The sequence below is a fragment of the Callospermophilus lateralis genome, chromosome X (genome assembly GCF_048772815.1).
Source record: "Callospermophilus lateralis isolate mCalLat2 chromosome X, mCalLat2.hap1, whole genome shotgun sequence".
Classification (NCBI taxonomy): Eukaryota; Metazoa; Chordata; class Mammalia; order Rodentia; family Sciuridae; genus Callospermophilus; species Callospermophilus lateralis.
The window spans coordinates 69,374,218-69,391,567 of NC_135325.1; the positions used below are offsets into that span (position 1 = coordinate 69,374,218).

General features: G+C 36.6%; 1 protein-coding gene across 2 annotated transcripts in view; it reads left to right on the forward strand.

Moving 5' to 3' along the window:
• Pcdh19 (protocadherin 19) overlaps nucleotides 1-17,350 on the forward strand; it is a 99,809-nt gene that overhangs the window by 63,916 nt on the left and 18,543 nt on the right. The window contains exon 4 of one of the 2 annotated variants that reach the window (XM_077106821.1): nucleotides 1,946-2,118. In XM_077106821.1, coding sequence (XP_076962936.1) covers nucleotides 1,946-2,118 — 173 coding nt within the window. The remainder of the gene's footprint in view (nucleotides 1-1,945; nucleotides 2,119-17,350) is intronic. The other variant, XM_077106822.1, reaches the window with a different exon arrangement.

Here is a 17,350-nt window from a genome sequence, read left to right on the forward strand (position 1 = left end):
TCCTTTTAAAATTCAGGTCAGCCAGTTTTTAGCACCTAGGTTGGTCATATGTTAAAAATTAGTTGTGATTCCTCTTGGCCAAGTGCAAAGAATTACAGTGTATTTATTGTGTATATGGCACATCTCTTCATCATATGTACTGAATATTCTTATGAAAGTCTCAGAGAGTCAGGCCTGTGAATGTTTAAAGTTGAGCAGATCAAGTGAGTTTGCAGTACTATCTCCACAGGGCTCCCTTTGCAGAGGCACAGTAGGTCTATTGGGGCTTGTCCTAATTCCCAAGTGTGCCACTCTTCCTTGTTAGGACAGCAATACATTTTCTTGAGTGTGCCTTTGCTGCTATCTCACTAACTAGGGAATGGATTCACCATCCACTACTTATTTTAGATGCATAAAGTACGATCCATGGTATAGCACAATTGCAGATTCAGGCAAGATGTACAAAGTATTATAAATAGCAGGTGGGTTCTTTATGGGTATACTTTGTATATTACTCTCTGTGAAAAATGATGTGGAGTTCTTGGCTAGTATGCTTAGTGCCTTGTGTGGTGCGTTGGTTTAATAAATGCAAGAAAAAATTTACCCACAAACTCTTGAGCTGACAGTTTTCTTGATTTTAGTATACCTATATCCACAGTTACATTAATGCTTGCTCTCTGGCTCTCACTTTTATCTTACCTTCTATATTAGAGTTTTCCAGAGAAAGAGAACCAATAGGCATTTAAATATCTGTATCTGTCTGGAAAAAGTTTTATTGTAAGTTATTTGTTCATGCAGTTATGGTGGCCAAGAAGTTCTGTGATCTTCCATTTAGAAGCTATAGAACCCGGAAGGCTGGCAATGTAGTTGAAGGCCTGAGAACCAGATACCCAATGGTATACATTCCAATTTGTTTCTCAAGGCTTAAGAACAAGGAGCAATGAGTATAAGAGACAATTGATGTCCCAGCTCAGACAATTTGGCAGAGAGCAAATTCAATCTTTTGCCTTTTTGTTCTATTCAGGCCTAGGAGGGATTAGATAATACCCATCCACCCTGGGGAGAGTCACATGCTTTACTCAGTTTCACAATTCAATTCCTAATCTCTTCTGGAAATACCCTTACAGACATATCTAGAAATTACACTTTTTAGCTAGCTGGGCATCCTGTGGCCCAGTCAAATTGACACAGAATTAGCCATCACACCTTCCATGCACCAAGGTTCTTTTCTCACCTCCTCTCTTTCTTTGAATCTGTCCTTTTTCCTTTTTTAGTTAAAACTGATCCGAGTTCTCTAATTCTGACAGCCCTTTCTATTTTAATCGTGCTGTATCAACTTCTTCCATTATTATTTTTTTAACCATTGGTTAGTAGACATATTTGGAGAAGCATTATACATAGTGGTTAAGTTCTAGGCTCTGGAGCTAGACTATCTGGATTTGGTGTTAGATATGATAAACTTCTTGTCAGCCATGTGACCTTGTGCAGGTTATTTAACTTCTATGTATCTTTGCTATCTCATCTATAAATATGAATATTAGTAGCACCTTTCTCTGATAGAGCTGTGATGATTTAAAAAGTTAAAGTTAAGCACTTGAAACAGTTACTCATGAATAGTAATCTCTCTCTAAAAATTCAATTGTATTAAAACAGAAAAATCCTGAGATGACAGCATTCTTTAGAGGTGGTTGTTTTAGATTTTTTTCTTCTTGTATCTTGCTTATAGCGATGCACTAAAAATGAGTGAATGAAAATATTAGTTGCATCAGCATCCAGTAGTGGGAACTTCTCTGCAATATTAAGTTCCATTATCTTTAAACAAAAATTTCTCTTCCCCTCATCCCTGCTCTGTTGGGCAATCTAGCCACTGTTGGCTCCATTACAGAACTGACATCATCCTGGCTTGGAAAGATTTTAAAAGTCAGATCTATCACAGTCGTAAATGAACATTCTTTCTTCAACCCAGCAGCTCCACCTTCAAGGACCTAGAGGGCAACAGCCTGAAGGATAGTGGACATGAGGAGAGTGACCAGACTGACAGTGAGCATGATGTCCAGAGGAGCCTGTATTGTGATACTGCTGTCAACGATGTGCTGAATACCAGTGTGACCTCCATGGGATCTCAGATGCCTGACCATGGTAAGGGTTGACTGATTGTAAGTTACAACAATAGACTCCAAGGAACCCAGAATGTTTGCAGGCACATATTACTACTATAATGAATGTGGTATCAAGTTATCCACTAAGTCAGATTCTTCTTCTGCTTTCCTGAATGATTCCCTCAGGATCATATACTGTTTGGTCATTTTACAGGATAACACCATATATATATTGCGTGCATTCACTTCAATAGTAACTGCATTGAGCGAGCACACAGGAAATGAGCAGATGCCTTCTCACCAGGAATAAATGCCTCTTTTTGCTATGGTGCCTGAATTCAGCTGATCAATTGAGTTGCATAGAACACAACTCTAATGAGACCAGAGGGGTAGGTTTTATTTCCCAATCAGGCTAGTTAGATTTACCGGGAGAGACTGTGTTCTCTGACTACAGATTGTGTGTGCTCTTTACTGAGGATTGAAAGTACTGAACTTCCCATTTTGTTTGGCTACCACATGAATCCATGCCATCAGTCATATGGGAGAACAGGGCAAGAGAATGCAGCTGAATCAATGTAAAACATTCCACTAATGTGGAAAGCACATGTCAGGAGCAGCATCCTCATGTATGAAGAAGGATCTGTTTTTGTGAACTCAGCCACACATCCCTCAGCAAGAAGCACTATTTAAAATCATGCTAGGCAGAAACCAGGATATAAAAGCATTAGCAGAGTTCAGGAAGGCAGAATGTTCAGATGGACTTGGGCACAAATGTCATTTTCAATATTTTACTGATGCAAACATGCTGTGCAAACAGCCTGTCCTTTTCAATTAAGAAGTATGAATTCAACTTAGTGTTTAGGCTCAGTGAAGCTTCAGAATACTTGGCTATGTCTTAGAGAAGCTAGGCTCAAGCTCAGCTGGAAGTCCTACTGCTAAAAGTCTTAAAGACGAGGAAACAAAATATGGTGATTATGTGCTGGTCTTCAGCTGTTTCATTTCACTGTAAACATCATTAAATGCTTTTGTTTTGGTTTTGTAAATGAATCAAAAAATGCATGATTCACAAAACAAAATGTTTTCTATGGGAAAAATAGTCACTGTAGATTTTATTAAATTGCTAATCCATTCCTTCCCCAGCAGACCCAAGTGTCAAAGTCTATAATATAGAGAGGTCACTACCAATTGTTCACTGCTGCCTTCCCTAATTGGTGAGTGGTGACATCTGCCGAGATAATATACTTTCTGGGAATCCTTACTATGACTAAGGATAAAAAAAATAAACATTTATATAACTGAAACAGGAGCAATTTAATTCTCAGATGATTAGCAGTGTGTCACAGGATGCAGACAGATACGTATCGTTTACTCCTTGCATGTGTCTCAAAGAAATGCTTTTTCATTTATATCAGAAAGGGTTTTAGTTAGATGCTCTGTGAAATGAAATGACTCCAGGAAAAGAAATAGTCATAATTGATTCTCACTTTATGCCTGGCTAGAACAACATCTGTTTTAATTTTTAGCACATTTCTCTAGGAAAACAATATAAGTGGACTGTAGCTAGATTTTCTGTTTCTTACAAATGGGATGCATTATATAGTGTGTAGATTGGATAATAACGAGAATATTCTAAAGCAAGATGTGACAGTATCCCAAGATTCTCCTATTATAAGAGATGATTAGACACACACACACACAGATGTACTTTTTGTTCCATTTTGGCAATACTTCTTCATTTGTTTCTCAGTATTTGATTTGCAAATGCGTGTTCATTATTTTTCCCATTATTCCAGCAGTGGCTGAACTTTGAGCCAATCCTTAGGTTGGTTCTTTACAACTTGAGTGGCTAAAATTTATGTATGAAGGTCTTGTTTACCTAGTCTGTACCTTGTGATATCCCACTACTTCTGAAGCTTTCCATAATGGTATTTAATTGTGTGTCCTAAATCAACTCTAGGCTTGCCACACAGATTGTGTCTCCACAATCTTGGGTTGATTATTACTACCTCAAAACATAGCAACGATTCCAGCAATTAATATTTCATAGATTTACTATCTCAACCTGCACTCACATGGTAAGTGTATTTCATTTTATCCTAAGGAACAGTTGTGGGAATGCAGTTGCTGGTGAATCTACCATACATGCCTGATCTTGAAGTTCTCAGCCTAAACTTTGATCCTGATATTTCTTTTGGTTCTGCTAGAACCACTCCAAATTTGGCCAAGATTCACCCAATATAGTGGACCTTATATCATTGTATTGAATAGTTTGGTTCACCCTGGATATCCTATCTGTGGCTCTATGACATTTCTAATTTCAATATTGATACTGCATCTTCCTTTGCATGTATGTGGACATGTAATTGATAGAGAAGTCTCAGAATTTTCAAAATTAAGAAAATTTTCTGCATCTGTTCATTTTTACTTGAGCAGGAATGGTTTGTTCAGTGATCTATTATTGTGTTGCTAGTGTTCAAAGAAGTGATATAAACTGTATTTGCTCCTTCTTTTCTGAGAGACACTGGGCCCTGTGCTTCTTCACACTGCTGAAAGTTCCTCTTGGATTTGTACTTATAACTATACTATACAGTAGCAGAAGAATGCTAAATGTGAATGCTAAGGGTGCGTTATGACTTATGTAAGGGCCCAAGAAGTTTCAATAACTATTCTCTGAGAACTTTACAAGCCATTGGAATTCAGAATCAATAGTTTCAATGAAGAAAGTGGAATATGACTTTTTAATGCAGAGGCCAAAGTTCAGGTATTTAGTCATTGACAGTTTGGATTGTTTTGATTACCCGATCCAAACACATTCCTGAGCTGGATCAGAGTAGAGATAAGAAGGAATGATAGGAATCTCTGCTTTCTGTCTTACTTTCAATCCTGGCATCTCTCTTAACATGTCTAAAACCAGGCCAGTAGGTTGATGAACTAGTTGAACTGAATTTTCTGGTTGCCAGCTGACTGAATTACAAACTTATTTGTCATCCATCATGCTCAGGAATTAATGTCTCTCTCTAGTTCAAGGGCTTTTATCATCATGGCTTCCCAGAAATGAATGTGAATAAATAACTCTTTAACTTGTACTTTTTTAACTGTCACATGGTGCTGCTTAAGAAACTATTTCCCAATAGCTCTCAGAGGACCTTAACAACAAGTAAATGTGGTCATTTTGAGCAAGTTTAATGCCTCATTTGGAGCTTGAGAGTCACAATCAAATCTTCCCTCCCTGAATTTATTTGGTAAACTGACTACCTTCTGGTGGGGATAGGAATTTTGCCTCATACAATTCCTACAGGCAAATCTCTAAGAGGAGCAATTGATAAGTAGGATGGTCAGAGGTGCCAGAAGCTCATGGGTTTGTTGCATGATATGACTGGGTTTGAAATTCTTCCTATCCTGGTTATTTCTGAGTTGAATAGTGGTGAAGTTAATAGACTTCTGGCTCCTCCTTGCTTCTTTGCATGACCATTTATGATGACTTGGATATTCCATTATCCTTACTTAAAAATGCAGTCCTGATATGAAATTGGGGTTTTGGGGGATCATATTGTAGAACTGTACTTTAGTCCCAAGTCTAACTAATTTGCTCCAAATCATACCCAGTCTCTTTTTCCTTATGATTTTAATTATTGATTATAAATTCTTCAGTTGAGAAGATGACTCTAATTGCTCTAATATGCACCCAATTTAGAGTTCAGTACACACTGAATTGATTTCCCTCCCATGTTAATTGATACCAAATGGAAGCCATGTACAGAAATTTGCAGTAACATTTATCTCCTTTTCACATCTGGAAGAAATATGATTCTTTATTTCTGGAAGTGTAAGTTTTTCTGGATTTTACTAAACTTGTTTATTTACCAATCTTATTACCTAATATCATTCAACATATTTTCTGTGCAAAACATGGATTTGAAGAACTTGATCTGTGCCTAATGCAACTGCTGCTACAAATTAGCCATGAAGGGGGCTGAGGTTGTGGCTCAGTGTTAGAGCACTCACCTAGCACATGTGAGGCACTGGGTTTGATCCTCCGAACCACATAAAAATAAATAAATAAAATAAAGGTATATATACATGGAGTAAAACTTATAAAAAATTAGCCATTAAAATGTTCTATAGTCTGCATTCTACTCATAGTATAATGTTAACCATGGATGTATTAACCTGTTTACACTTTCAACACTATACAAACAATGTGCAATTTCATTTTCTCTAGCCTTTTAGATAGGTAAAAGGATAAAGGAAGGGATATTTAGTCGATTGGGATATTTAGTCGCTGAATCGACTAAATATCCCTTTCTTTATCCTTTTACCTATCCCCCTGACTCACCTTCCACCTCACTAAATTTCCAAACACTCATTTCAATTAATCTCTTGGCAAAATAGGGAGTTCTCAATGGAGAATATTTTGTGACATTGCAAAGCAGTGTGCTGCTGGGCTCCAGAAATGGTAGCATAGACCAGATGTTCATAAAGTAATTGAAAATTCCATTTTATCAGAATAGCATTTGCTGTCAAAAAGTTTTATCTTTACTTCAACAAAGAGGTTGATTAGATCCCCCTGGACCTGAATTAGCATCTTTTAGGCTAGATATACTGTTTTGCAATTCATGCGGTTATTTCTTCCCTAGTTTTGCTCATATAGAATTTTTTAAAAAAGTCTTCATTCTCTTGAAAATATACTGAGTGAAATGTTTAATTATTTGAACATAGGTTTGTGTATATAGTGTTTCTATGTGACTTTCAGATTCTTTCATCCTGCCTCAAGTATTACTAATACTAGCCAGGATTAATCTATTTACAGATATACCTTATTCATTTATTCAACAATATTTTTGAGGGCTCACTATGTGTTGGGCTCTGGGAAGTGTTATTCACTGTAAGCAATTATATTTTTACTTTGGCTTACCTGGAGTTTATTGAGATGACCAAGTTCACCTGAATGATAAAATAAACAATTTTAATTTTAAAGACCATAAGAATAGGGTTTGCAACTATTAGAAAATTTGTTAATATTGCACCAATAAAGAAAAAAATGAGAAGACTATTGCAAATAAGGTCTTATTTTCAATAAGAATATCATGAAAATTCTTCCTTGATGTTCTAATTTGAACAGTATTACATTAGCAAACATTTTTAAAAATCCTGCCTGCTTTGAGGTTGAATTTCCTGCTCAATTTTGGTTAATTTCACCATAGAATGGTAGGTTTAATCTCTGATACACCCAGTTCCTTTTCTGGTTTAGAGGCATTCAATGGTATTCAATGGCTAGTCCCTTTTTGCCTTCGGTACCTGGAAACTTAATCCTTTTCCAATCTCAGCAATTTCTGTAGGAAGAGATGTGACAGGTGGAGCATTGTTTATTTCCACTACATTGCTACACCAGGTAATTGGATTCTTTCCAAAGCATTATTTACATTTTATTGACAAGACAGTTGCTTGAATAAAAAGTTGTTCTTAACTAATGGAAACATCTATGCTATTAGCAGTTATTTCCTAGCATTTTATTGGTATGGTTATTTTGGTTAGAGAATACTTTCAGGACAATTCACCATCAGTTTTTTCATACAGTACATCAGGAATAATGCCAACTGTTCATTTGCTTTCAAATAGACACACACACACACACACACACACACACACACACACCAATTTGTATGTGTAAATGTTTTTCTGATATCCACTTGGAACTTTTAGTTGTCTCATATTTAAGGTCATTTTAAAATTTGCTGTTGCTATTTATTACCCGTGGTAGGGCTGGGCATGGTGGTACACACCTGTAATCCCAGTAGCTCAGGAGGCTGAGGCAGGAGGATCACAAGTTCAAAGCCAGCCTCAGCAAAAGTGAGGTGCTAAGCAACTCAGTGAGATCCTTTCTCTAAATAAAATAAAAAATAGTACTGTGGATGTGACTCAGTGGTCAAGTGCCCCTTAGTTCAATCCCCAGTACCCCCCCCCCAAAAAAAAAATTAAAAATTATTACCTGTGGTGAGGGATTAACTATTTGTCAAGAAAATGAATGCCATGGGCTTTTTTTGACTAGTTGACACTAAGAATTTCTATGTTTCTAAATACTTGGAAAGCACTGGAGCATGGAGGCTATATAAAGGGAACACACTGAACAATTAAGAATTTCATTCTCTAGGAGTTTATGGCGCAGTAGCACAAATGGTCCAGTATGGAATAGGCTACATAGGATCAGTGAAGAAATTAATTAAGTTTACTTGAACTAAAAAACAAAACACATTTAAAAGCACACTTTGGTGTAATGGAATCCCATTGATGGAATTGTGGAAGACAGTTGCCAACATGGTATGCTAGATAAAATTATGCTCTATTTTGGTGATTTGCTGGGTGAATATTTTCCACTTGCTGCATGAAAAAGCAAATTCTATAGGCCTTGATAAATAGGGATACTGCTAAGAGGATAATAGATGAGAAAAAAGTCAAGTTGTCTTATGGGACCAGATCATGTAGATTACTTCACATGCTCAAAAAGCCCTTTGAAATATCAAGATCATTATCTTCTTTGGGTCTTTCTTTTTATATAACATTATTTCCATCCTAAGATGGTTAAGAACCATAAATAAACTCCATGAGGATGGAAAAATCTGAATCTAAACATGGCATTTAAGAATTTATAGAGTACCTTTTTATTTTTCCTCAAATCCCTTTATTATGAAAGAAATATGGGGAATTAAATCCAGTCATCATTTAAGAAGCCACTTAAATCATCATACCAAAATTCTACATAATTTCTTTATTGTGTAGTCAAAATACTTGTGAGATAGCTTTCTTCCCTTACCATAGATGATTTTTGTCATCCAGGGTTAGGGTTTGCCTAGGGATTTTTAATCTCTTGTCTTCACTAGATGCCTTATTTTCAGTAGACTTTGAGCCAAGAAAAGCTCATTTGATACATTCCTTTTTTTCATATGGAAGTCCTTTTTTTCCTACAAAGTTTGCCCCCAGTAAAACTGCACTCTGGAAAAAACAACTAAGCACCAGATCAGACAAGGTTTGACAGGCATTTAGGTCCATTAGAAAAGTTGCTTTTCAAGGACGTATGGACAGGTTCTTCTGGAGATGTTTTGAAAGCTCTCACATAAAAACTTGGTAGCCTTAATTGAATGGAGCAAAGCAACTTCCCAGGCATGAGTTTACAAATTTAAATCTAATGCCAGAGATTTATTTCCCAACTTTATGTGACTACTCTCTCCATCTCTAAGTCACATAATCTAGGTTTAGGTCTTGGGTGGTCATTTATTTATTTATTTGTTGAGGATTCTGGGTATTTCTGGGGATTGAACCCAGTGGTATTCTACCACTGAATTACATTCCCAGACCTTCCCTTCTTATTTTTCTCTTTTGATAGAGGATCTTGCTTTGTTGCCAAGGCTGGCCTTGAACTTGCAATCCTCTTGCCTCAGTGTGTGAAGTTACTGGAATTACAGGCATATATCACTGCACCAGTCTTAGATGGTCTTTTAAAGTTCAAGGCAGATGGACAAAACTGACTCTTTTGCAACTGGGCAGAATGTAATTCCATAAAGCAATCAATTACCATCTCTAGAGAATACAAAGTAGTTATTGACAATTAGGGCTAAAGAGATTAATGATGAGGTAGGGTCCATAGTTGATCTGTAACAAATCATTTGGCTATAGATATGGGTGTGCAGGTAACAAAATGAAAAGGTACTGTGGGATTTGGGGTTTTATGTCAAATGTCAGACTTTATATAAAAATATATGGGTCAAAGATCTACTGTATGGTTGTAGGTATGTGAAATATGGTGTTTAACAGAGATTGAAAGGCAATGAATCCAGAAGGGGCTAAAGGAGTTTTTCGAATATGAACTCTTTGTGGCTGAATTCACATTGTCAAATGAGGTTGCCTCTTGAGAGACAGTTTGTCTCTTAAGGGTGCCTTGTAATTAGAAATAATAGTTCTACTCTGTTATCCTTCATAACAGATTAGACGACAAACAGGCAAGTGGTTAAATATGAAAGAACAGACAACAGTATCTTATTGTAAGTTTAGTTCTTTTTAACTTTGGTAGTACCCAGTTTAATAGCTTTTGAGAATCTTTAGTTTTCTTGGTTTACCAGGAAGTTTTTTACCCTGACTGAAGTTAGAACCCCTTATGCAAGTTTCTTTGCCTCTATTTAAGTCAGCTAAGCCCTAGAGTATTCCTAAATTGTAGTCTAGTATCTAGACTTTAAGTGATGCAGGAGTGTGAATGTAATCTGGTTTGAATAAAAACATAACTTTTATAATATTGCCTTTTAAGGTAGAAACCTGTAGGCATACACTGCTCTGATTACCTGGAAAAACTTGGTAGCCTTAATTGATTGTAGCAAGGCAGCTTTCCAGGCATGAGTGTACAAATTCAAATCCAGTGCCAGAGATTTATTTTCCAACTTTGTGTGACTACTCTCTCCATCTCTAAGTCCCATACTCTCTCCCTTTTTAATAGGTGCTGGACATCTTGCTTTCTTCCCTCTTTTTTTAGTCTGTATAGAGTTTCTAACCTGTGTGAACAAGAGTCTTTCCCTTTTAGTACACAGAAGAGGTAAAGAGGAATGATGTAGGTTCCAAGATATTTAGACTGGTCAAACTGTTCCAAGGCATCACCACCTGCTGTTTTTAATCATTAATGAGGCTGTCAGTTGCTCTAATCTGGGAGGTGAACCAAAAGAGTGGTTTTGATTTTAATTTAATTTAAAAATCAGCTTATTGAAACAAAAATGCCTCCAGCTTGTAAGAGTCAGGTTGTACACTATTGACAATCCAAAGCAAGTCAGAAGCAGAAGCTGAGCCATCACTCATATGTAAAAGTAAACTATTTTAAATTTGGAGAACTTTTATTATCATCCCTAGCCAGAAAATTTAGTCCTTTTAAATCAAGGAGCCATTGTATTCTAGAGATATGCTGCATATAAATATTTCTTCCATTTGTTTTCTGAAGGAAACCCAATGGACAAAATGTTTAAGGACCTTATTAATGCCAGAACACAAATCGATAGCAAAGTCCAGAGTGAACCCAAAGTACAAATTCTTTTGCTTGATTCAATGCCCATCAGACTGTTTCTACATTTTAGAAAAGTTGAGTGATTATCTTGTGTGAGTACTCTATTAAGTTTGAATTTTCTTACACTGGATAATTTTGTTTAGTGGCAAGATGAGAATTCAGAAATACAGTGCCTATACACAAAGTGAATTTTAAAGATGTAGAGCCAGACCTTTGTTTGTGCCAACTGTCAACTGAGAAGGCTTCATTATGTCTCTCTGAGCTTCACCAAACACTTCAGATTTATAATTGATGTCAACTGAAATTGAAGGCAACGAAAACCTTCCTTCTTTGATTGTAGAAAACATTACCTTACTGTTGGGTGCTAGTTAGCTGGAGGGTTGTATCAAATCACACTAGCCTTCTGCTAACACAGCAAGTGAGCACTTTCTGAATTCAGCTGATAATCAATCTATGCAGCTAATGAGTCTGCAAACATACTGAGCTGCTGGAGCTGGCACCAGGAAACCAAAACTCCTAACTAACCATCTCTTATTAACCTTTTGGTGTTGCCTTTGTGATGTTAATTAGAGACCCATAAAGCTATCTGCCCTGGATCTTTGGTTTAAAATAGAGTTTTCAAAGGAACACAGTCCACTTTAAGGCTTCTGTTTGTGTAGTTGTTTCCTCTTATGAAGGAAAATGACTGACTTGCCATTTAAATCAAGTTGAGATGATTAATCTGTAATGTTCTGGTAATTAAAATGCCAGAAAAAGTTGCTGCTGCAGTTGGTATAATTTATAATGCTCTCCAGATTCTGGTGGTACTGAAGTGGGTGGCAGATGTTTCCACCACTGTTATGTGTTGACGGTCTGAAGGTACCCATTTCCAGGCTGTAGTCCTGTTTGCCAGACTGCCTGTCTGCCTTCTGTTTTGGATTGAATTCCTCTAGATTTTGCTTGAGGAGTGTAAGAGGTGTGTTTTGCTTCCCTTCTGTGGGGTGATGAGCCAAGGAATAAATGTTGTACTACTACTGGGAAGAAAAAATGTCTTCTGAGTTGAAGCACTGTTTAACTCAAAATGATCTGTTATCAAATAGGCACACCCCAAATTGAAACTATTCTATTTGTATGATGAAGATGGAGAAGCAGCATTATTTGCTTCTCTAAGTCCCCATCTCACTCCCTCTTTGTTAGTGTTTACACCAGGAAGTGTTTTATTAAACAAAGAGCATTATAAGTGTTTCAAGCATGTTGGACCCATGTGTTCATCCTGTGCTTTTGCTTATCGATCTGCACCTTTTAGTGTCTTACTTCTCTTTTATTCTAAATAAAAAATCTCTATCATGTCGGATTAGCCCCCAACTTTGTAGTGCAAGAATTAAAACCAAGAATCAATAAATGGGATAGATTCAAACTAAAAAGCTTCTTTTCAGCAAAAGACACAATCAGTGAGGTGAATAGAGAGCCTACAGAATGGGAGCAAATCTTTACCCCTCACACATCATATAGAACACTAATCACTAGGATATATAAAGAACTAAAAAAAAACCTAACACACACAATAAAACAAAAAAACCCAATCAATAAGTGGATAAAGGAACTGTACAGACACTTCTCGGAAGAGGATATACAATCAATCAACAAATATGTGAAAAAATGTTCATCATCACTAGCAATTAGAGAAATGCAAATCAAAACTACTCTTAAGATTTCATGTCACTCCAGGAACAATGGCATCTATCAAGAATACAAACAACAGTAAGTATTGGTGAGGATGTGGGGGAAAAGGCACACTCATACATTGCTGGTGGCATTGCAAATTGGTGCAGCCAATCTGGAAAGCAGTATGGAGATTCCTTGCAAAACTTGGAATGGAACCACCATTTGCCCCAGCTATCCCACTCCTCAGTTTATACCCGAAGGACTTAAAAACAGCATACTACAGGGACACAACCACATCAATGTTTATAGCAGCATAATTCACAATAGCTAAATTGTGGAGCCAACCTAGATGCCCTTCAACAGATGAATGGATAAAGAAACTTTGATATATATACACAAAACTTTGATATATATGAGCAAAACTCTGTTCTTTTCTGGTGGTGTTGACTCTGTTTTCCCTTCCCTGTGTCAAAAAATGTATATCTCAGCCCCCAGGGTCTCTCTTTCCTCTTGGTTATCCTCCTTCTCTTGCCCTACTGCTCTTAAATGGCTAATGGGTGGCAGACATCATTTTGATCTTTTTTTGTTGTTGTCATTCCCACCTCATGCCCAGACTTTCATTAAAAAATAAATGAGAAGATGCATTTTTTATTTCTAGTTTTCTTCTAAAAAGTCACCCTGCAAAGGATCTCCTTTTCATTTTTCCTAACAATAGGCTGAAAAATACCCAGCTCCTACCTGAAAGGTCACATCTCCTTGCGATATGAATGAGCTCACAGCATGTCCATGGGGACACTGTCATCTGAGAAATGATGGGAATTTATGTGATTCTGGATTTCTGCCTCTTTTTGTAGTGGAAAAATGACTTTGTTAATGATTGCAAAAAAAGACTTAAAATTTTTCTCTATATAAATCCCAGGAGAAAGCAACTCAGATTCACAATTGATAAATGGAAAAACAACAACAAACTTTTTTGTACCACTGTTTTGTTTAAAACTGTTTGTTTTTAAGTAAGTTAGATGTCTCACCTTCACTGGTTTTAGGGTGTTGAATCTAGCTGGCAGGCTGCAGTTTTGTGGCATAAAATATTTTGGCTTGTGAGAGACCTTATGACATGTTTCTGTTTGATATAGAAATGGAAAGGAGGGAGGGGAAACATGCACACACACAGAACTGTGGGCCATTATGGATATGCAAAAAGAACTTAAAACACATGCAAAAGCATCATGGTTTTGAAAAAGGTAGATTCATCGTGAAAATAACTTTCTTTCATAGCTTGAATATCGTATTCCATGATGACAATGTAAATGGAAGTACATAACTCTTGCCTTCCTAAAAATTCAAGTCCATATGATGTATGTAATAGTCCAAAATCATTTTGGTCCCCCAAATAATTTAATGTCATGTGGCCTAATGGGAAATGAGAATTCTAACTTTTACTCTAGTATTTGTTCATCATATAGCCTTGGGTAAGTCACTAACCTCTTAAAATCTCAATTCATATATTTATAAGTGGGATGATGAATAATGTTGGTAAGATCAATAACCAAATTGATATTTATATATGTGCAATAGCTTTTTCCAGTACAGTATAATTATGAATCAGATAGCTAGTGTTTTCTTTCTTTTTTTTTTCATGCCTTCCTCCTTGACCTGTTGACCTGAACACTTTGATCTCAGCATGATCTGTTTTAGCAGCAAGAGGACTGACTTGAGAGCCAAGGTTTAGCTTCTCATTACATTCCATAAATGAATATTTGTGTGACTATAAGTGAATTGCTTGTCTGTCTAGTCTTTGTTTTTCTCATCTACAGAATGCAGGATGTTGGTAGTACTTGCCTTATAGGGAGGTTGTTTGGATTAAATGAAATAATACGTATAAAACACTTAGCACGGTGCCTATTCTAGAGTAGGCATTCATAGATGTTGGTAAGATGATGCTAATGAAACATTCTCCTTGGTTTTCTCTCTCCTTCATAATTCCATGTCTCTCTTTCACTTTAAAATCAAGGGCAATATTTAAGTCCTTTAAGAAGCCTTTCTTGTCTAACACTTAATTCATCCTGAACTCTACTTGGCACACTCTTCAACATCTATGTTTATGATTTGTATTGTGCAAATTCATGTTTTGCTTATTTTTTAAAAAAATGCAGAATGAGGGGGTTGGTAATTACTGAGACCCTTTAACTTGTAAGCTTCTTTTATTCTGATTTTGGGTTCTGGGCACAACCTTTTCAAATTCCTGAGCACATAGCCATTTGCCAATGGATCTTAATGAGTGCCATACTCAAGTTAACAGATGGTATGGTGTGCTTGCTTTGAGGGGGTAATTGCTCTTTCATCTTAATTTCCTCCCTTTGGCATTCCTTCCTTGGAAGCTGCTCAATGGCAATGTCATAAAGCTTGAGGTGAAAATCAAACTGAAGTATCAGGTCACTTGTCTGTCTAAAAAGGCATTACAGTTAAACTAAGAACTAGTGAAGTTCTTCCAAGGGAGAGACTTTTAACCCCAATATTGAGGACCAGATAATTCTTAAGGGTACAACAGCCTTAATTATCTGTTCATTCTTCCTCTCCTAAGCAAGGTAGTTATTTCTAGTTGATCACTACCTCCATTTTTCCTTAAAAAAAAAGATTAAGAGGACTCCTCCTCCTTAGCTAATGTGTGAGACCTCTCACAGTTTGTTATTAAATTCTAACACTCCAAGTTGCAAAAGGCTAATTGTACTACAATCTTTCCCTCCCTCACTTTACACAGTATTTCTTTGATGATTATTTAGTTCTTCCTTAAACTTCTCTTTTCAAGTCAGCCTAATTTTATCCCCTTTCCTTCTAGGGACAACTTCTAATTCATTATTGTATTGTTACAGAAAGTAGAGATATTTTCATTGAGATTGAATGAAAAATTTTGTTTGGATGTCATGGTTCAGGCTTCCCTTATGAAGTTTTTTATGGCTTTTAAAAATTTTCTATAGTTGTCTTCTTTAATACTTTTCCCCTTTCCCCACAGAGCTGATAGCATGATACTATGAATGAAGAAGATACTCAATGAACAAGTATTGATAAATTCATTTCTCTAAACACTACCAAAGAACACATATTATCTACCAATCTTTGCTTTCCAGGGCAATTCTCATCCACCTCATTTTACAGATGCCAGAGGTGAAATGATTTATTCTAAGACAGGGCACAGATCAAAAAAGAGTTTTTGTTTCTTCCATATATTATGCTATTCTAGGGCATTGTTGCTTTTCCATTTGAAATCTCAAAGGCTGCTGGACTGACAGGAAGTTTTCATTGTTATAAAAGAGCTACCTCCTCTAGTTTGGAAGAGATGTTGCTTAGGGAAGTTGCAATAGAACATAGCAGTTAAACCAGAAAGACTGGGGAGTCAGAAACATTACTATGACATGGGAGGAAATAATTGGTGTGGCTAACTAGCCCAAGGGGCAGGTTTTTTAGTACCAGGCATCTCTACAGCATTGGTATCTGTACAGATACTGGCCTCTCACTTTGTTTCTTACATTTTACTTTCTGAGTTGGCTTGCTGTTATCCTTGTCACTGGTCATTCCAGTGACTACACACTCCCATTGAATTACAACTGTGTCTTCCTTGTTTCCGTCTTTCAAACCTTGATGACTTCTTACTCAGATTGGTGTCCAAATCTTTTTCTTTCAAAAATACCTAATGAAATTCAAGTCTTTAGCTTCTGCTCCCCTCATCATTTCTGCTGATATGGGCTGGATGTTTTCACTAAATGTCAAAGATTTTATCAAATGGTTCCATTCTTTTTGGGTTACTGGACAGCAAATTTGCTGAGGCCCAGCCTTTCTAGATTGGCAGCAGTAGCTGCTTCCTTCCCCTCCCCTCCTTCTTCTTCTTTGGTGCTGTATGTATGGACAGTTTGGAGATGGTTATTTCTCAGTGATGATCTTTAAAATATGTTTTCTTACATTGTCAAAATGTGGAACATGATCACCCTTGACTACTAAGATGTTTCTTATCATTCACTTCCTTTTGTTGTGTTTTTTTCTTGTACAAAGAGTGGGAAAAATTCAATCAAGTTTCTGAATTCAAGTCCTAGATCTGCCACTAACTCCATGTGTGATATCAAGTACTCTACTTATTTTCTTTGGGCCCCACTTTCTATATATATATATTGAGGAGTTTGGACAGGAGTGATTTATACAGGGCTTATTATTGCTAATATTCTACTACTGTTGTTCATTTAGCATGAAAGGATTTTTGGGAAAGCAGAGAATATTTTGGCTGAATTTTCCCATATTTCTAAAGAACAAGTTAGGGTGAGAAATCTGACTTAGTCATGAGGCTTTGAGTAGTAAAAATCCTTCCATTGTGGAAGGGAAATGAGGATGGAAAATTGGTGAAGCTAGCTTGTGTTAAATACTCACAGCTTCTTTCTCCTCTTTGGCTTTTGTTTGCATATGTTTAACTTAACTCTGCTTTCAAGTGTATGTATTTTTGTTGGAAATTGTCCTCTTTTCCTTGTACACCCAATTCATGTTCTCATCTTCCTTCTCCCTTACTGAATCATCCATTTCTGAATAGTTTGCAATTTTCAACTTAATT